At 56.7% G+C, this 18,623-nt stretch overlaps 10 protein-coding genes across 10 annotated transcripts; 3 read left to right on the forward strand and 7 right to left on the reverse strand.

Moving 5' to 3' along the window:
- The first annotated feature begins 93 nt into the window (after positions 1-93).
- BAUCODRAFT_28966 (uncharacterized protein) lies at positions 94-571 on the forward strand. Its single transcript, XM_007673616.1, has 2 exons — positions 94-488; positions 545-571. Exon 1 carries the CDS (start codon positions 268-270, stop codon positions 481-483), a length of 216 nt encoding a protein of 71 aa, XP_007671806.1. The 5' UTR covers positions 94-267; the 3' UTR covers positions 484-488; positions 545-571.
- Positions 572-1,272: 701 nt separating this feature from the next.
- On the reverse strand, positions 1,273-3,527 carry BAUCODRAFT_177171 (uncharacterized protein). Its single transcript, XM_007673617.1, has 4 exons — positions 3,439-3,527; positions 3,157-3,360; positions 1,798-3,102; positions 1,273-1,704 (listed from the first exon to the last, which is right to left on the reverse strand). The coding sequence occupies exons 2-4, from the start codon at positions 3,234-3,236 to the stop codon at positions 1,593-1,595; spliced, it is 1,497 nt and encodes a 498-aa protein (XP_007671807.1). The 5' UTR covers positions 3,237-3,360; positions 3,439-3,527; the 3' UTR covers positions 1,273-1,592.
- Positions 3,519-4,932, forward strand: BAUCODRAFT_99996 (uncharacterized protein; the record flags this gene model as incomplete). The annotated part of the gene is made up of 2 exons (XM_007673618.1): positions 3,519-4,124; positions 4,167-4,932. Exons 1-2 carry the CDS (start codon positions 3,742-3,744, stop codon positions 4,930-4,932), a joined length of 1,149 nt encoding a protein of 382 aa, XP_007671808.1. The 5' UTR covers positions 3,519-3,741.
- Positions 4,933-4,998: 66 nt separating this feature from the next.
- Positions 4,999-7,569, reverse strand: BAUCODRAFT_28971 (uncharacterized protein). Its single transcript, XM_007673619.1, has one exon. It carries the CDS (start codon positions 7,379-7,381, stop codon positions 5,183-5,185), a length of 2,199 nt encoding a protein of 732 aa, XP_007671809.1. The 5' UTR covers positions 7,382-7,569; the 3' UTR covers positions 4,999-5,182.
- A 152-nt stretch (positions 7,570-7,721) lies between these two features.
- Positions 7,722-9,100, forward strand: BAUCODRAFT_60814 (uncharacterized protein; the record flags this gene model as incomplete). The annotated part of the gene is made up of 3 exons (XM_007673620.1): positions 7,722-7,973; positions 8,041-8,329; positions 8,391-9,100. 3 exons carry the CDS (start codon positions 7,722-7,724, stop codon positions 9,098-9,100), a joined length of 1,251 nt encoding a protein of 416 aa, XP_007671810.1.
- A 75-nt stretch (positions 9,101-9,175) lies between these two features.
- On the reverse strand, positions 9,176-10,593 carry BAUCODRAFT_51391 (uncharacterized protein; the record flags this gene model as incomplete). Its single annotated transcript, XM_007673621.1, has 3 exons — positions 9,176-10,096; positions 10,208-10,371; positions 10,464-10,593. Coding segments are annotated over 3 exons (1,215 nt in total), but the record flags the coding sequence as incomplete, so codon positions are not given.
- Positions 10,594-10,902: 309 nt separating this feature from the next.
- On the reverse strand, positions 10,903-13,153 carry BAUCODRAFT_28973 (uncharacterized protein). The gene is made up of 6 exons (XM_007673622.1): positions 13,088-13,153; positions 12,947-13,017; positions 12,836-12,891; positions 11,485-12,666; positions 11,390-11,429; positions 10,903-11,339 (listed from the first exon to the last, which is right to left on the reverse strand). Exons 1-6 carry the CDS (start codon positions 13,090-13,092, stop codon positions 11,314-11,316), a joined length of 1,380 nt encoding a protein of 459 aa, XP_007671812.1. The 5' UTR covers positions 13,093-13,153; the 3' UTR covers positions 10,903-11,313.
- A 561-nt stretch (positions 13,154-13,714) lies between these two features.
- On the reverse strand, positions 13,715-14,596 carry BAUCODRAFT_176180 (uncharacterized protein). Its single transcript, XM_007673623.1, has one exon. It carries the CDS (start codon positions 14,425-14,427, stop codon positions 14,044-14,046), a length of 384 nt encoding a protein of 127 aa, XP_007671813.1. The 5' UTR covers positions 14,428-14,596; the 3' UTR covers positions 13,715-14,043.
- On the reverse strand, positions 14,596-17,639 carry BAUCODRAFT_176000 (uncharacterized protein). Its single transcript, XM_007673624.1, has one exon. The coding sequence runs from the start codon at positions 17,555-17,557 to the stop codon at positions 14,765-14,767; it is 2,793 nt and encodes a 930-aa protein (XP_007671814.1). The 5' UTR covers positions 17,558-17,639; the 3' UTR covers positions 14,596-14,764.
- Positions 17,640-18,054: 415 nt separating this feature from the next.
- On the reverse strand, positions 18,055-18,455 carry BAUCODRAFT_177327 (uncharacterized protein). Its single transcript, XM_007673625.1, has one exon. It carries the CDS (start codon positions 18,354-18,356, stop codon positions 18,150-18,152), a length of 207 nt encoding a protein of 68 aa, XP_007671815.1. The 5' UTR covers positions 18,357-18,455; the 3' UTR covers positions 18,055-18,149.
- Between the last annotated feature and the right edge of the window lie 168 nt (positions 18,456-18,623).

Raw genomic sequence — 18,623 nt, forward strand, 5'->3', positions numbered from 1 at the left:
CCACAGCGGCCAAAGTATCTCGGCCGTCGATATATGAGTAAAGACCATGATCTCGCCTCGCCATGACTCGGTAGACCTTCGGCAAGCTCCGCACTCCGCTAAAAGTCAAATCCTCTAATGAAACATCAGCAACACCGTCTTACTTACCGCTCCGAGCCCGATGCTGATATGGTCTGCAATATGCTCACGGACTGTGAACGCTGATACGCACCTCTGTCGAAAGGGTGGGCAAGCTGGAGATCTATAAAAGAAGTAATCGGAACGTCCATGTCCGCATGCCAGACCCTCTGCTCTGGTTCATCTGGCTTTCTGCCACCGTTTGTGATCTCGAAGATTGTCGAGCGATCCGGCCGCGAACGAAACGACTCGCAGCCGGGCCGCGAGCGGACTTGTCCCCGACTTGGTGTAACCATTGACGGTCTCGCGAAAGGCAATTTGTGTACTTCCGCTAGTGTCTGCGGACCATGGCCAACCAGATTATGAAATACCTGATCATGCCGTTACCCTGCAGCAGGCCATGTAGTGTAGCGATGCTCGTTCTTACCCTGAAGCACGCCACGTGGCGTACTTGTGCCATGACTGACCCTCGCTACTGCGGTCATCAAGCAGGCTGCAGCGGTGACACGCCAATAGCAACGCCCTTCCATACGACCGACGGAAGCTTTCGAAGCTCGCTTCTGGTTGTACACGCCGGCTCTTACACGGATGGCGTGGATGCGAAGCTGCGCCCAATCGTCAGACGAGGTACCTTACGCAGATTGATACCACTTACCACAACCGCGCATTCCGATTAACTGGGCGGTGGCACATAGCATTTGACCAGCAACTGTGCAGTAACTTTAGAGCCGCGCGCATGGCGTCCTTCTGGCCGGTAGGTGCCCAATTCTGCGACGGATGTCAGACTCCCGGGATATGTGCAGCTCCCGTGTGCGGGCGGTACGGCGGCGGGTAATTGGACGCCATCGCTTCGCCATCTCCCCTGCCGCCCGTGTGTGCAGTAGCACAGCTGCCAGTTCGTCTCAGCCTGTCGCAACCTGTCAGACGCTGCTTTCAATCTAGCGGAAACTGGGCGGTATAAGTTCTTCCATTGTCACCAGCAAGCACGTGGACCATCTGGTGCTTTTAGAAGGTCTCCGCGATAAATGAATGCAACACCACTCAGAATACCGATAGGCCGGTGATGTTGAACCGGCTTAGGACGCCGAAAGCCCGGCATAGCCGCATGACGTGCGAGTTTCCCACGCAAATTCTCCGAAGTTTCCAACTGTGAACCTTCATAGCACGGTTTCTTGTTATTGTAGCTGACCGTTTCGCCGGTGAAGAGACGACCCTAAATGCGAGCTGTGACTTCGCTCGAAATCAAGGCCAGAGCATGAAATGCTCTCACCGTACCGCAATTCAACCTTGGGCAAGCGTAGCGGATCGTTGGTATGCGGAAATTGGCGGGTGTCGAAGTGCTCTCGTCAGGAATGACGCGCACTCGCGCCCTTAGAACAGGGTTGGAGCACGAGAGATGATTACGGTGACAATGTAGATTAGGTTCGAAGCAGTGCATATGTACCGCTGCCAGGATGAACGCGGGCGTGGACGCTCTACGCTTGTGCCGGGCCCTCTTCCCCACCAGCATCCTCAGCAATCTGCCCACCCTTTTCGTCAAGGTGTTCCCGAGCCCAAGGACTTCGTTTCCGTAGCTCAAATCCGTACCTAACCAGATCAGCGTCTGCAGCTTGGTTTTGCGGCCAGGTATCGACAGGATGATAGTTCAATGATGACACTACGATCGCGGAAGTTACTCACCTGTCAAGGACGAACGGTATGGGTACCAACACCAGCGATAAGAACGCCAAGATCGAACCTGCCCATTGATAGCCCTCATTTTCGAACATCTGATTGCCAAAGAGAGGGAAACCACCGCCGAGGATGTTGCGGACAAAACCTAGACCGGCCAAGGCGGAGGCTGAATACTGCTTATAGGAGTCTTCGGTATATGTGTAGGTCATCAAAAGGATGGTATAAAAGCTCCAGCCAAAGAGTGCAGTCGCGACGATTGGCACCGCCGGGTGCACGAAGCTGTATGTTGTCCAGGCAAACCAGAAGAGCGAGATCGGGAGTGTGACGGCCGCGATCTTGCCCATCATCACACGCGCCTCAGGTACGTTGGCACCATCCACCGCACGCACTCGTCGCTGGTAGTATTGCTCCTGGAGGATGTTGGTGAGCGGACCTACGGTGACACCGCCCGCTATCCCGAGGAAGCAGAGTCCGATGTGCAAAGTGTCGAAGCCGTGACCGTGAGGCCCAAATACCAGTGTAAATGCGCCGTTGAGCAGGAATGAAATGCCGTAGAGATAGCCGTTGTATAGTGCGCCCATGAAGATGATGGCTTCGTGTAGAAGAAAGCGGAAGGGCCGCGTTTGCGTAACCCTCATGAGTGTCGAGAAGTCAGTCCGCCGATAATCGTCGGGAACATCGAAAGTCGTGTCCCCGGTCTGTTTCCGCAGCCTATTTGCACGGCGGCGGAGGATGACGCTATGACGAGTCTCTCCGCAGTAGAGAAGACAGGCTGACATGACGCCCCAGCAGCCTCCAGATATGCCGAGTAAAGCCCAGAAGATATCGTACCAGGGCCTGTATTGGGCAACGAAAGAGAGCAGAAAGAACCCTATCGATGAGCCGCCGACAGCAGCCCAGAGGAAGACGGACATGGGATAGCCGGTATGATGCGCTGTGTAGAGGTCCGCGATCGTGCCTCCAAGAGCAGCGATTGTTACGCTTTGAAACAAACCGCAAAAGAACCTCATCGCCAGGAAGCCGCCCAAATTCGGCGCTAGTGCACAACCGACGTAGAACGGTAGGGAGAGAGCGTAGGAGATGATGTAGATGGGCAAACGACCATAGTACTCGGAGAGCGGAGCGTTCAGCATCGGGCCTAGTGCAAGGGCAATGGTATACATCGATAAGCCAAGGATGCCGACTTCGCTCGAGACTCCGAATGCTTGCGTGAATTTAGTGGTCGCTGGGGAATAACCGGAGGCGCCGAAGCTGACGCAGAGGTCGACGGGGATGATGGGAAGCCATGCCAGAAGTTTCCTCCATTGAGGCCTGTACGAAGGCGTCAACGCTTGAACAGGCTGGTCGATAGGTAGTTCCTCTCACCAATTCTGCGGATTCTCGGGGTCGTGAGGCTCGAACCGTACAAGTCTTCTCTTCTCGCTTAGGCTGTCGTCACCAGCCATGGCTTCTTAGAGTATCGAACGATCAAAGCAGAGATGGGGAATGAAAGGGCTCACCGGGAGGTGGAGTGTGAAATGAATACGAAGGGCAAAGAATACCTAGCCTGCCTCTGCGATCGATCAACATCTGCTCTGCTCCAATCGAAAGTCAGATGGAGCGTTTAAGCAAAGACGTCATACTGCCGTTGCTGAGCATATACCGTACATCTGTACAAAGCATCGAATGACTCGCGCGCCCTCATGATCGAAGACTTTGGGAGAGCGAAGGATGAACTAACTCGCCACGACCATGTTCTCGGTGAGTGATGCTGAGGGCGCGGTCGTGTAGACAAGCTTTGCCTTCTTCATCGGGGATGCTGATTCCCGCTGCGGCAGCGTGACGCTTGTGGCGCATGAACACTTCCGCCTGCACGAACCCTGGTAAACACACCGTCCACACTGTGCACACCCATGTAGGCCAAACCATCCCCCAACCACTCCCCCTCACCACCACAACCCTCCACACACCATGGCCCCCGCCCTCCAAATCTCCATCCCCACAACCTCCACCGCCACCCCGCCCAACAGCAAACCCTACACCCAATACCACGTCACCCTGCAACTGCCCCTACGCAAACACGAAGTGCGCAAACGCTACACCGACTTCCTCCACCTCCACGAAGCCCTCATATCGCAAACCAGCCAACCCCCACCCGCGCCTTTACCCGCCAAATCCTGGCTCCGACGCACCGTCAACAACGACGCCTTGACCGCAGAACGGCGACAAGCGCTGGAGAAGTACCTCCGCGCCATCATCGAGTCGGACGACGGTCGATGGCGAAGTAGCAGCGCATGGCGGACCTTCCTCAACCTGCCCAGCGGGACGAGCACGGTTGGCGCGGACGGGAAACTGTCCACGAAAACAGAAGCCGGAAACGGCGATGGCAGTGGTAGTAATGCTGGTGGTGGAGGCGGGGGCGGCATCACAGATCCCACGCAATGGCTGGAAACGCACCGGGACCTGAAATCGCAGATCCAGTCCGCACGGCAGAAACTCAAACAGCGCGAAGCCGCGACCACCGCGGCGGAACAACACTCCCTCTCCGCGGAAGCGAAGGCCGGGCTCGTGCGCGCGGCCACGACGATCGCGCAGTTGGAGGAGGGATTGCGGGGGCTGGGCAAAACGAGCGAGGAAGCGGGCTGGGGTGGCGGTGGGAGCAAACGGCTGGGCGAGGGCGAGGTGAGGCGGAGGAAGGATTTACTCGGGGCGGCGAGGAAGGAGGTGGAGGGGTTGGAGGGGTTGCTGAGGAGTATGGCGACTTCTGCTGGCAAGGCGGCGAACGGGGGGACTTCTTCGTCATCTGGCGGACCGGGCTCGGGAGGGGCGGTGGCATCCACGGCCGATAAAGAAGCGCTGTGGCGCGGTCACGGCCCCGCAAAACCCAGCGGTCGCGTGTTGGGGGCTCCGCTGAAGGAGACGGAGCGGACGCGGGAGTTGGATAATGGAGGGGTGTTACAGTTGCAGCAACAGATCATGCAGGAGCAGGAGGAAGACGTGCTGAGTCTGGGCAAGACGGTGGCGAGGCTCAAGGATATGGGGATCATGATTAATGAGGAGTTGACGATCCAGAATGAGATGTTGGGCTTGCTGGAGGGGGATGTGGGGAGGGTGCAGGGGAAGGTGGATGTGGCGCGGAAGCGGATTGGGAAGATTAGTTGAGTGGGTCGGATGTGCGCCTGTCGTTGTTGTTGTTGGAGGAGGAAGAGATGAGTTGTTTAGCGTTCTAGTTCTGCCGGGAGCGTTCAAGCGAGTTTGTAGTATGCTTTCGAAGCTCGTGTTGCGAGATAGTGCCTCGAGGCTTTGCGCTCATTTCGCGCAATCGAGCGGACCCAAGACTCTTGCTAGGACATTGGTAGCGCTGACCAGCAACAGCCCAAACCCAACAGTAGCCTTATCGTAAACCCCCACCTCACCTCCCCACCTGCCTCCCCACCAGCCCATTCGTGCCCACCCCAAGCCTCAGTTTCTTCCTACAATCCGGACAATACCACTTCGTCCTCCTCGGCGGCAAATCCTCCAACCCGACACAATCGAGGTGGAACCACTCCTTCTCGCACGCATCCTCGTTATCACAAGCAATCATCGTGCCGTAACTCACGTTGCCGCAGACGCAGTAGCGCGGCTCGTCCGGGTCGATGTAGTCTTCCCCTCCACCTCCAACTGCGCCGACTCCTCCTGCTGGCTCGAAGGCGGGTTGGAGAGTGGTTGTTTGATCAGTGGCGGAGGTGTTCACACTTTTGCCACCAGCACCAGCACCAGCACCAGCACCAGCACCACCCGTGCCCTTCCGCTTAGGCGCAGCCTTCCGCTTCGAGACGCCGACTTTCGCATCGCCATCGTCCGTCTGCGCAAGGATCCCCGGAGCAGGCCGTTTACTCCTGCGATTCCCACCCCCGCTCGGCTTCACGGTAGTGCTACTCCGCAGGGGCGAGGTCAAAAGGGTGCCAGTCGGCAGACTCGCATTACTGCCCCTCCGCAGACTGGCGCGACGGTTCGGTGGTTCTTCCGAGACGGCTTTGCCCGCTTTCAGGATCAAGGTGGGCTTCCGCGCCGCTTCGGGCGTGGCGGCGCGACGGCTGCTGCGGGTACCTGCCGACTTGGGCGAGGACGAGACGCCGGCGGGTGCCAGGGGGATTTTGGTGCCTTGTGTGCTGGTGCTGATCTTGAGTTTCTTCGGTGGCGGCCCGGGCTTCGATAGCGGATCCGGTGTTTCTTGCCCCCGCGCGGAAGGCAGGGTTGTAGCTGGAGTTACATCTCGCTTGCGCTTCTTCGAGACGTCCACCGTAGTGTCGCTGGCCGCTTTCGGCTCGGTTGGCGGTTCCACGCCTTGCTCCCGGGCGATCTGCGCTTGCAGGGCTTGTTCTTCGAGCATGCGCAGCCGTTTTAGCTTCTTCGCTTCGTTCAACCGCATGCCACGGTTGATGAGCTCCGCGTCTGCATCTTCGTCATCTGCGTATATCTGCGGGCCGAGCATGGCGTTCATCGTCGCCGTCTCCTCACCCGTGACGACCACTTTCGTCGGGTCGGACTCATTCGGCTCGTCGACGAACGCTGCACCGCCGTCTTTGGCTACCTGTTTCGCAGCTTCTTTCCCTCCGACCCCGCGGCCGAGGTTCTTCAGCTCGCGACGGACCATCGTCTGCGATGGCACCCAGATGGCGTTCTTCTTCATGCGTTTGCGGAGTTTGGCCATCTCGAACTCGGTTAGTTTCATCCACGGCAACCATCGACTGCCTTTGACGGCATCGTCGGGCGGTGCAGTGAGAGCTAAGAGAGCGTTTGAGGTGCTGATGCCAGCCACAGCCGAATGTGCATTCGTGCCCGGTTGGCCTGGCGCGCGAGGTCCCCTTGCTTTCATCAGCTTCCTGTCGCGGTCGGTCTTCGGCAGTTTTGGAGTGCGTGAGCGAGGCCGAGGCGTGGTCTTCTTCTCATTCGGTGACGACATCTCCTCCGCCGGGGGTGAGACGCGCGGGGAAGTGTAGTCGGAGATACTCTCCAGCGGCGCATTTGGGTCGGGCGGGGGCAGTACTTCGCCGGGAACCATGATCTTGCGCCCGCGCAGCTTCGTCGCAGCCTTGTCCGTCAGATGCCGGCTCGCCTTCTCCGGCTTCGCGTCGTCTGCGCGCATGCTCATGCCCATACTCATGCGCCGCTCACGCTTCAGATTTGGCGAGGTCAAAGGCTGCTGCTCCGGGGTTGGGTCACGTGATGGTGGCATAGGCTGTGCCTTGAGGCGTTCAGTGACGGTGTCGAGGCGTCTTGCCTCACGGCGACACGTCTCATCCAGCCTCGTCGCCTCCTCCACCGCCATGCGACACGCGCGCTCCGCTTCCTCGAGCGCATAGCTGACCTCCTTGCGCAGCAACACCGGATCCGGCTTGTTCTGCAACTTCGGCCGGATGCTGTATGCGGTGGTGTGGTCGTGGATGAGCTTGATCTTCTGCTCCGCGCGTACGCGTTGATGCTCGATGAGGGTCAGGGCACGCGTGAGGTGGGAGGGGAAGTGTTCGGTGTAGGTGAGGAAGTCGGAGAGGGTCGTCTGCACGTCGGGATCGATTGAAGGGGCGCGATAGTCGGGCGCCGCCGCCGCCGCCGCGAGTGCGGCCATTGTTGATGGTCGCTCGACTCACTGCGGTTGCAAAGGTTGTGCTGATGGTTAGCGCATCAATTTAGTTGATAAGCGCGATCGAAGGGACGGTTAAGGCTGACCCTCTCAGGTACCCGGCAGCTCCCCGCTTTCCAAACAAACTCCACCAAATTCACCCTTGACACAGCTGTCGCCATTCGCCATTCGCCATTCGGGGCATTTAGTGAGAGAGGCCCCACATCGTCGAGCGGTCTCGGTGCAGGACACACTTGGGTGGGAAAATCATACCGCGGGTAGGCTAATATCAATCAATCAATCAGTTAATTCCCTCGGTCTCCTTTGTTCTTCACACACACTCACTATGGCTCTCTTCCTCTTCTCCCGCCGGGCAGCTGCTCGCTCATGCACAGCAGCGACCATCCGTTCGTTCAGCACACCCATCAACGATGCCCTCTCCCCCGTCTCCCCCTCTGCCCCTCCCCCACCGCCAGAAGAGCAGGAGAGCGTCGTGCTACGGAACGCCGTCAACGCAAGGGGACCTCGCTATGACTGGACGAGAGAGGAGATCCGTGAGATCTACCACCAGCCCTTGATGCAATTGGCACATGAGTCTGTATGTTTTCCTCCTCCACCAACACACCTAGCCCATACAGCAGGCTGAGACGGTGATGCATGGCCAGGCAACGCTCCACCGCCGCTTCCACCGCCCTTCAGCCATCCAGATGTGCACCCTCATGAACATCAAGACCGGCGGCTGCAGCGAGGACTGCTCGTATTGCGCGCAAAGCTCCCGCTACCAAACCGGCCTGCAAGCAACCAAGATGTCTTCCGTCGACTCGGTGCTGGAAGCGGCTCGCATAGCCAAGAGCAACGGCAGCACACGCTTCTGTATGGGTGCTGCTTGGCGAGACATGCGAGGCCGGAAGACCAGCTTGAAGAACGTCAAGGCGATGGTTGAGGGCATTACCGGTATAACAACCTATCTACCACACGCTACTCATACACCTACTGACCAAGCACTTTATTCCAGGCATGGGCATGGAAGCCTGCGTAACGCTAGGCATGATCGACTCCCACCAAGCCCACGAATTGAAGTCCGCCGGCCTAACCGCCTACAACCACAACCTCGACACCTCCCGCGAACACTACCCCTCCGTAATCAGCACGCGCACCTACGACGAGCGCCTGCAAACCCTCTCCCACGTGCGCGAAGCAGGAATCAACGTCTGCTCCGGCGGGATACTCGGCTTGGGCGAGAAACCAGAAGATCACGTCGGACTCATCCACACCGTCGGCACACTCCCAGCCCATCCCGAATCCTTCCCCGTCAACGCACTCGTACCGATCAAGGGCACGCCACTAGGGGACAAGCTACCGGAGGGCAAACGTCCGATCCCCTTCGACGCGATCCTACGCACGATTGCCACGGCGCGGTTGGTCATGCCCGCGACCATCATCCGGATAGCGGCGGGGCGGACGACGATGAGCGAGGCGGAGCAGATTCTGTGCTTCAATGCGGGCGCGAATGCGGTGTTTACGGGCGAGAAGATGTTGACCACTGAGGCTGTGGGCTGGGATGCGGATAAGGCCATGTTTGAGAAGTATGGATTGAGGCCAATGAAGAGCTTTGAGCGGGGTGGGTTGAGGGAGCGGGAGGCCGAGGAGGCGAAGGAGAAGGTGAAGGTGGGGAGTTGGGCGGAGTTGAAGGAGAGCGTCAGGGGTGAGGTGGCGGCCGCGTAAGATCATGCTTTATAGAGTTATAGATTTGGAAAAGGCGAGCAGACGGCACATTCACTGCGCCTGTTAGCTGTCGATGTCCAACGACCAGTCATCGTCCCCATCATTCCTCCTCCAACCCTGCAGTGCTACTCGTCGTACATCCCGCTTCACCGCCTCCCGAGCACGCAAACTAACCTTCAGCTCGCTATACCTCATCCCTCTAACAGTATCGCCACCACGCGAGTCCGAACCAACCACATCCAACACCCCACAAACATCCTCCCACAATCTCCTTCGACTCACACAACTAGCACCCCTCGGATCGCTCTGCTTACGCCCCTGCAGGACACCATTGATTAGTATCTCCTCCCGTCCAGACAGCGTAGCAATAGCCGAAAGATTACTCCCCACGGCCGCCGCCTCCTCCTCCTCAACCCCACCATCTCCCAAAGCTGCACGTTCCCTCGAGTACTCAAACTCCTCCCTCGTAGTCAAGACCTCAAACCCCCTAAACCCGTACCCTCCCCTCCACCCCTCCTTCGCAAGCAAGGGGGCACCCTTCATGCGCCCCGTCGGCGCAAACGCCCGTTCCACCGCCGTCTCCACATACTGCCCCTCCGGCAAAACAAGCGTAGCCGCATAAGCCCTTCCCGGATGCACAAGCAGACTGATGCTCCCACTCAACAAACTCGTGCACTGCCGCATAGCGAGTTTATCCGAACAACTCTTACTCCACGTTACGGGGGCGTCCGGGCGGGCGGGTTTCCGCCTCACGACGCCGAGCCGGTCGAAGTTGCCTCTGCCCTGCATCGAGTCGGGGTCGGGTGGATGGGACCAGGGTGTCGCGTCCTCTTGCGCGGACATGATGAGTTCCATGCTTGCGTCGCCGCAGGGGGCTTGGGAGGCGTACATATGTATTTCCACATCGGCTCGGAGGGCGAAAGGTTGGGGTTCGGTCGTGTCGTTGTCGTCGTCGTCGTAGTTCGTCCTCGATTCTTGGCCGTCGCTCTCCTGCTCCTGCTGCTGCTGCTGCTGCTGCTGGGTTATATGACACTGCGTCTCGGCTTGCAGCCTTCGTTTGCCGATTCCCGCCTCCCTCCACCTCACCCACGCACTCTCCCCTCTCACGCCCCTCCTCGCGAGCTCAGCGCACTCATCAACCAACCACCTATTGAACCCCCGAATCGCCAGCACCTCAGCGTGGGAATCATGCAGCACATTCCCCTTCACCAACGGTAGCTTCGCGTGAGACAGGCATTTCATGCCCGTAGCCAGTGCGGCGCATGTCAGGTCTGGCTTGCTGCTGTTGTCTTTTCTGCCCGTTCTGTGTGAGTCACACGTCTTAGGGCAAGGTTTTACGAGCAAAGGTAGGTAGGGTGCATACTTTTACTCAGGACGATGCCCGCTAGGGGTACCCATTCTCTTCGTCCGGATGCCAGCGTTCGGGGCTTGCATTTGGCTGGTAGAGCGTGGAAGGCGGAAAGGACGCACTCGGCGATGGCGTCGGGCAGGGGATGTGTTGGCATGGTTACAACTATGTCGAGTCCGGCCTGCAGGTGACAAGTCTGGCGCTGGCAAGGTCAAGGTGTCAGGTTCTATTGTGTTCTCGATGCTACGTCAGAAGTCAAGACACGCCAGATGTGGTTCGCAGATAGTTGGGCATATCCGAAGCGTTCAATAGCATATGGTTGGACCATGAGCATAAGTCTCCTTGACGAAGGTGGCAATGGAAGCAAGTTTCGGCTGCAAACAGGGTCGATGTCATATGGGTGTCGTGGCATCAGCGTTTCCTACGACAATGTCGATTGGGTACCACTTTTGGGAGGGACTGGATATGCTCTCTATCTCTTTGTCATTGCCGAGAGCTACTGCATCTAAAGCTAAAGGCAGGCGCTACAGTCCGCGAGGACATCGCCATCGTTTCATGACCATCCCTCCTCGCTAAACCAGCCATCATTATCGCTCGTGATCTCGTGTCGCAGTACAAAGGAAAAGATTTGCGGTCGCTGCTGTGCCGGAAGAAGCATGCGCAGCCGCAGACGACCGTCGCAACGCATGCATGTAGAAGGGTGAACAATCGTGTCGCGAAAGGGGGTATGTTGTAAGCGGGCAAAGATAGCAGGCGCCTCCTATGCCGTCGAGAAACGCATAGTGGGCTCAAGCAAACGTCGCCCGCAGAACAAACATATCGCTTTTGGTGGGTACCAAAGCGGAAACTGCCTGGCAGACACCTTCTACTTCTTGGATGCCTTGACGGCGGCTATAGAGTTGTTAGCAGGGTTCGTCACGAGCGATATGGACAATACTGGCCTTTGGTTACTTTGCCAGCGCCGGACTTGTCGGATTTGGCCTACAGAGCGATTAGTGGAAGTCATTCATCAGTTATCTTTTCTTTTTCTACCCACCACAGACTTAATCACGCCCACAGCAACGGTCTGCCTCATGTCACGAACGGCGAAGCGGCCAAGGGGCGGGTACTCGGTGAAGGCCTCAACACACATCGGCTTCGATGGCACCATCTTGACGATGGCAGCGTCACCGGACTTGATGAACTTCGGGGCATTCTCAATGGACTTGCCGGTACGACGGTCGATCTTCTCGAGGAGCTCGGCAAACTTGCAGGCAATGTGGGCAGTGTGGCAGTCGAGGACAGGTGCGTAGCCGGCACCGACCTGACCGGGGTGGTTGAGGACGATGACCTGGGCGTTGAAGGAGTCGCAGCCCTTGGGCGGGTCGTTCTTGGTGTCACCAGCAACGTTGCCACGACGGATCTCCTTGACGGAGACGTTCTTGACGTTGAAGCCGACATTGTCACCCGGGAGACCCTCAGTCAGCTGCTCGTGGTGCATCTCGACGGACTTGACTTCGGTGGTCACACCAGCCGGGGCGAAGGTGACGACCATACCGGCCTTGATGACACCGGTCTCGACACGGCCGACGGGAACTGTGCCAATACCGCCGATCTTGTAGACATCCTGAAGAGGGAGACGGAGGGGCTTGTCAGTAGGACGCGACGGCGGGTCGATGGCATCGATGGCCTCGAGGAGGGTCTTGCCGGTGGACTTGGTCTTGGTCTCCTTCTCCCAGCCCTTGTACCACGGGCAGTTGGTGGAGACGTCGATCATGTTGTCGCCGTTAAAGCCAGAGATCGGGACGAAGGGGACAGTCTTAGGGTTGTAACCGACCTTCTTAATGAAGTTGGACGTCTCCTTGATGATCTCGTTGAAGCGATCCTCGGACCACTTGGTGGTGTCCATCTTGTTGATGGCGACAATGAGCTGCTTGACACCGAGGGTGTAAGCGAGCAGGGCGTGCTCACGAGTCTGGCCATCCTTGGAGATACCGGCCTCGAACTCACCAGTGCCGGCGGCAATAATGAGAATGGCGCAGTCGGCCTGGGAAGTACCCGTGATCATGTTCTTGATGAAGTCACGGTGACCCGGAGCGTCAATGACGGTGACATAGTACTTGGGGGTTTCGAACTTCCAGAGGGCAATGTCGATCGTGATACCACGCTCGCGCTCGGCCTTGAGCTTGTCGAGCACCCATGCGTACTTGAAGGAGCCCTTGCCCAATTCGGCGGCTTCCTGGAGTTGAAGTTAGTAGCCATAACATGTGTTGAGAGGATGTTGCAAGCGTTGAGTTGGAGGCGATGTCGTGCGCGGCGATAACGGCCAAGCGCCCGCACCCCACCAAATTTTGCCCCTCTGCAATCGCCGTCGCATCGAAACACTGTGCGGGTGTGGTTTCACTCACCTTCTCGAACTTCTCGATAGTACGCTTGTCGATACCACCGCACTTGTAGATCAAGTCTATTTCCCAGTAAGTGGTGCTGTTACGGTTTCATCGTGAGGAAGGCGTGCTTACGGCCGGTGGTGGTCGACTTGCCAGAGTCGACGTGGCCGATAACGACGACGTTGATATGAGTCTTCTCCTTACTATAGACACTGTCAGTCACCGTACTGGAGAATGGTGATGGAACGATGGCGCGCGGTGCTCGCGACGTACCCCATGTTGACGGTTGTGGAGGTGAGTTATTTGAAGTGGCTGGAAGTTGTCGGAAGTACTGGAAATGATTGATTCCTATGGTCGGTTAGTCTTGAACATCAGGATGCGTTTGAGGTTACAGACGTACTCAGATGTGAGTGCAATTGACTCGACGGTATGAGCGACAAAGAGGGAAGAAGTTTTTGATGCGCAGAGAGGGTTGGATTTTAACTGTGCGAGCAAGCGGCAAGCCCCACTAACACCACACTCTGTGACATTAAGCATGTCCACGTCCAGCTGCATGTACCTACCGTGCATTGGACCAGAAGGTATCGCAACGGCTGGTGACTCGAACAGACACTGTCTGACCTTTTCCTGTACTAGACTCAATACAAGCTACTGCTTAACAGTACCATCATTAGGGGAACTGCCCGCCATGGGACTACGGCGAAACGACTATGACTATTGACATGGACCCTCGGTACACATCTGAGTGACGTGGTGGGGTGAGTCAAACATTTGTTGTTGAGCAACGGTGGCGAGATGCAGTATGCCATGCAAGTGAAGTTCATTGCTCATCAACGGTGTGCCACTTTTAGCATAGCTCAATCGAAGTGTGGCCTTGGTGCCGGTTCAGGTACGATAGCGTCGACAGATAGCGGTAGCCGTGGCCAACGTGGCAGTGAGTTCTTTGAACGACATAGTCAACCAACCTATTCAGGTGTGTGCACTTCTTCCTTTTCGCAAGACGTGAAGGCGTGCAGATTACCGTTGGCAGTGGTAGTCTCCTTTATGTCCTCCACTGGTTACCTGCCTCCTCACCACGATCAGCAGCGGCGGTTCTGCCGTTCAAGGATACTACTCGGTGCGTAACCTGTATATATTTTCATTCTCGCGACACAAGCTCACACAATGCCCACATCCCTCACCTCCGTCTGCGTGCCGTTTGCAAGATGGCCATCCATGACATGGTGGACTTAGCATTCACCAATTAATGAATAATCTCCTCTACCGTCCTCGCGTAGGACAAATGGAACCGCAGAGCCTAGGATAACACACAATACATCATTCGCATTCGGATACCTTGGTACAAGGCCCAGGTATCCTTGTTCTGTCCAACAAAGTGTGCGAAAAGACATTGCTGTTTCGTATGCTTCCTGGAGATCACGGAATACACTGGCTGTCTTCCTCCGCTTGAGATGGTCGACGGTGAAACGGCCTTTGTTCTGCCGCTGCGTATACGTCTGGCCCGGGACCGAGTGTGAGCGGCCCGTCACCTCATCGCAGAGAGTACCATTTCGACCAGTGATCGGAACCTTGCATAATGTTGCGTTCTCGAAGCGGCGCGACCTCGTTCGCATGTATGCAAGTCGCTATGGGCCGGGCCTGCAGCAAGGCAACGGGCCCTGCAGCTCTCGGATAGGTTCCGATGCGGTTGGCTAGGATGCGGCTGAAGCATGGCGCGATCAATCCATGTTGGGCGGCACAGATCAGGATATGCCATGCACGTCGGAATTAGTGTTGTACATTTCGCTTCCATGGTTGTCAGTGTACTGTCAGTGCTAATGTCCACCGTCTTTATCGAGGAGCGCTTTCTGGAAAAGAGGAGATACTGAAGACGAAGTGACGTCTCGTGTACGCTGTAACGCGGTAGGCCTGTCTTTCTAGCAGGACACCGGCCCGGCAGGAATTCTGGTCCTAAGGCCCGAAAGTTCGAGAAGAAGCAGAATTAGCTTCCGTGAGCGCATCGAGCAGTATCATCGCGGCTCTGGTCAGGCGAAGCTCATAGCTTTCCGCCGCACGCCCACCTGCCTCACGCTCAGCTACCTCACGCTTGACCACGCGAGGCTTGTGCTCATCCCCTGTTGCTGGAGAAGACTCGGGAGGTCCACTGATTGTGTCCGGCACAGCCGCACCGCCTGGATTAACGATAGCCTCGTCGCTACGTTCGGGTGCTCGTGGAACCAACACGACTTCCGTCCTCCGACCTCCAAAGGCGCCAGCATCCACATCTCGTAGCCTCAACACAATGTCGTCCGGCCAATCTTCTACTTTCTTTCGCGCCATAGGCACCATAGCGTCCAGACGCTTCCGTTCTTTGAGCGGCTCGAAGTCCATAACCTGCACCTGCTCGAAGCGGTCAAGGAGGTATTGCGCCTCAACTCCCTCTGCATTGCTTTGACGGCCACGCGCGCTCGATGGCTTGTCGGTAAGCACAGGAGGCAACTTGAATGTAAGCTCGGGGAGGGCGTCTAGCGAGCCAGTTCCTTCCCCGTATGATGCCTGGAGACGCTCCACAAAGGACCGCAAATGCTCGTCTTCCGTCAATTCAGTGTCAGACAGGACCAGTCTGTTGCTGCGCTTGTACAGAAGATCTGCAGCGTGATCCGGGAAGGGCACGGGCATCAGCTGATCAGATACATGCAAGCTAGCGCCGTCCAGCTTCAATGCCCGACAGCCGAAATGTCCGTCCTGCCGGCCATCGTGCACGTTAAAGGCCAACTCCAAGCGCGGTAGTCGCTCGAGTACTGACGCCCCTCCTTTCGTGAACGGAGACGGCATCAGATGAACCAGCAACTGTGTTTCCCTCTCTTCGACGACACGACGTTGATGGTTCAACGGACCTTTTCCAACATCCGTCAGTCCTTCACGCAAGGCAGCCTCGGCAGGAACGTCTGTCTGCTCGTATACCGCCGGCTTGAAGCGCGCAAGCACCGTTTGTAGCCCGGGTACAGCATCAAGAAAATTGTCGAATGGAACAAGCCGAGCAACTCTTGTAAGCTTTGCAGCTGGACCGTTGCGCATATCGAGACGTTTGACAGTGTTGGTGAAGTGCACACAAGCGCCCACTCTAGCAACCCAGGATTCATTGTTTGCACCCGGTACCCACCCGAGCGTGCTCGTATGTGGTGTCGGACTCTCGGCGGACAATACCAATTTGCTTCTTCTAGCATGTTCTAACCTAGTTGCAAGGCGTCTTGTCAAGCGGCTCCACTTCGCATCTCCGGGACGAAGCCGCCGCCTCAACTGCCCCTGTGGCAACCGAGTGCAGAAGCGACGTAGACCAGCTTTCTGCAGACGTTGGTGAAGTCCAGTGACATGCAGGTCCGACGAGTTCGGAGTTTGGTGTCCGTAAGACGTCTCGAAATCCAACACAGACATCCTGGCATGTCTGTTCTTCCGATTCGGCGTGATGGACAGGATCTGTACAGGTGACGGTAGTTCGAGCAGCGACAACAGCAACCGCCGCGCTTGGCTAGTCAAGCTGGACCTTTCCCGCAGGCTGTACACTGCGAGAACGGCACCCTCATCCTCGTATTGGATGACGGAAGCTGTTCGCTCAGAGACGTGCTGCAGGTGCTCCGCGGAAAATAGCTTCGCGAGCTTGTCAGGCCACCCATGCTTGCCTAGCATGGATTTGAAGGCGGTCAACGGCATAGCGTCCCTTCTCACCTGTGCTAACCCGTGCAGAATGCGGTGCGCAACATCCAGAGCATCAGCCTTCCGTCCTGTCACGCGGATGATGTTCTCTGGCCGGAATTGCCGAACGTCGCAAGAGCGAAGAAGTAAGGGGGAGTCAATCACGCGTTCAAGCTGGATCTGACTGTTAAACTTTGTGTCAAACAATAGTTTAATTTGCCAGCTAGTCGCGTAGAGCTCAAGTTCGCCAAGCTGCTGCTCCTCTGCTTGTACAGTAAGCTTCCACGCGGATCGTAGAATCTGTTCGGCAAGCCTAGCTTTGCTCCTGCCAACATCGTTCTTCTTAAGCGTAACTCGGCCAAGACGTTGGTCTAGCGGTGTTCTGCCTGGCCGCCAAGATGTCATCCGCATTTGAACTGCCTCAACATTGGGACGTTCAGTCTCCGGAACTTCTGTGCCTGCCTGAATGACCGATCGAAGCAGGTATCCGGCCATTTGTTTCCAGTTGTAGCGTTGAAGCATCTTGTGCTTCAGCTCGTCGTACTCATATTGTTCCAATGCCGCGGCGTCAGGCCGAAGCGAGTCTATGGAAGCATCCACTTCCGCCTGCACTGGAGATGTGACACCTACGCTTAGTACTCCTGATGTGGCATCTGCGTCTGTTGAAGGCCAGGTCTCAGTAGCTCGGCTAATGAAATCTTCCGTTTGCCGCCGTGCTTCGCGCGAAGTCTCATCCAACACATCTCGCATCACAATCACTTCGGCCGGCCTTCCTAGCGCGTTCGTTACAAGTCGCTCCGATGATTGTCGTTGACGGCGCCCCGGCCTGCCAATGATGCGGCCGTTGGGATGCATATGATGCCATCGTATGTCTCGGCCTCGCGTAAGCGACGCAGTCTCCGGCTCAGCTTGTAGGGTCGCCTCTTGTCGAAGGCGTGAGTTGGCAAAAAAAGATCGTTTGCTTTCCGGAGGGTGGTCAGGAGGAATTCTTCGGTGGAAGTGAAGGACGATATTGCGCAGGTGCTCCCTCAAGCACCCAATCGGTTGGTATGACAATCTCGGCTGGATCATGAGCTTGCAGGTCGGATGTACATAGGGCCACGCGAGCCAAACTGCAGCAGTCTCGTCTGAAGGGCAAAAGAGTCGGGCAGCACGGGCCCGCACGAGTAAGTCGGACCACGACAAAAGTCACTGTGCCAGAACTGATACTTCACATCTCGCTTTACCAGCAGCAACTCCTCTACTTTGCCACCTTCAGTCGAACTAGCAAAAGTATCACGATCAATTGGGCACCTCTTGGCCTCGTATAATGAGATACTTTACATTTCGAAAGTATTACGGGTCGAAAGGTTACATGAATATCAGAAAGTCGAGCTAATGACATCTCTTGGTCGACGTGGCTACCAGCCGCCTGTGCTAACACCGCAGACTTCGATTTTATGGTACAATAGTGGGTGAACAGAGCGTAACGCATTCTCAGCTCAGAGTGCCGTGCGTAGAGTCGCTGCGAAACCGCCTGCCATCCAGGCGAAAACTGCCAAGGGATTCTCGTGCACTTCGGTCCAACTGCAATGAGATTGTGCAAGAATCATTGCAATTCGCTCGCCGTATTGACCCTTTCATGTGCATTGACAGAAGGTCATTTGTGAAAGCCTGGCTCTGTTCAGAAGAAGGCGTCTGGTGGTGAGTACCACAAAGGCAATGCGAGGCTTGGGACGCTACCGACGGCAAGACGGTTGATGTCCAGCGGATAAGACAGAGAGGCTGACGCTAGTACGGCCTTATATGTTGTCCAAAATATTGTACTCGAACCGGTTGCCGTCACTGTGGCACGGTTGTTCGAGAAATTCGTGTGTGTGTACGGAGCCATGAACTCCCTGTGGATGGGACGGGATCTTGTTACGAATATAACACTAGATCTAGACCTCTCCGCAAGTTCAACTACAACTTAGCGAGAGTGCCAAATTGAAGGGTCAAGCATGATCACGATCCAACGGAGCCGGGGCATGCTCCGCTTGCAGCATAGGCATGCTCCGCTTGCAGCATAGGCATGAGAGCCGTTTAGTACATGCCCGGACAGTTTTATCTGGGGTGCACAGGTGAAAAGACAGGGCAAGCGCTCAACATTCTCGCACCA

This window comes from Baudoinia panamericana (assembly GCF_000338955.1).
Source record: "Baudoinia panamericana UAMH 10762 unplaced genomic scaffold BAUCOscaffold_1, whole genome shotgun sequence".
In the NCBI taxonomy this organism is placed as follows: Eukaryota; Fungi; Ascomycota; class Dothideomycetes; order Mycosphaerellales; family Teratosphaeriaceae; genus Baudoinia; species Baudoinia panamericana.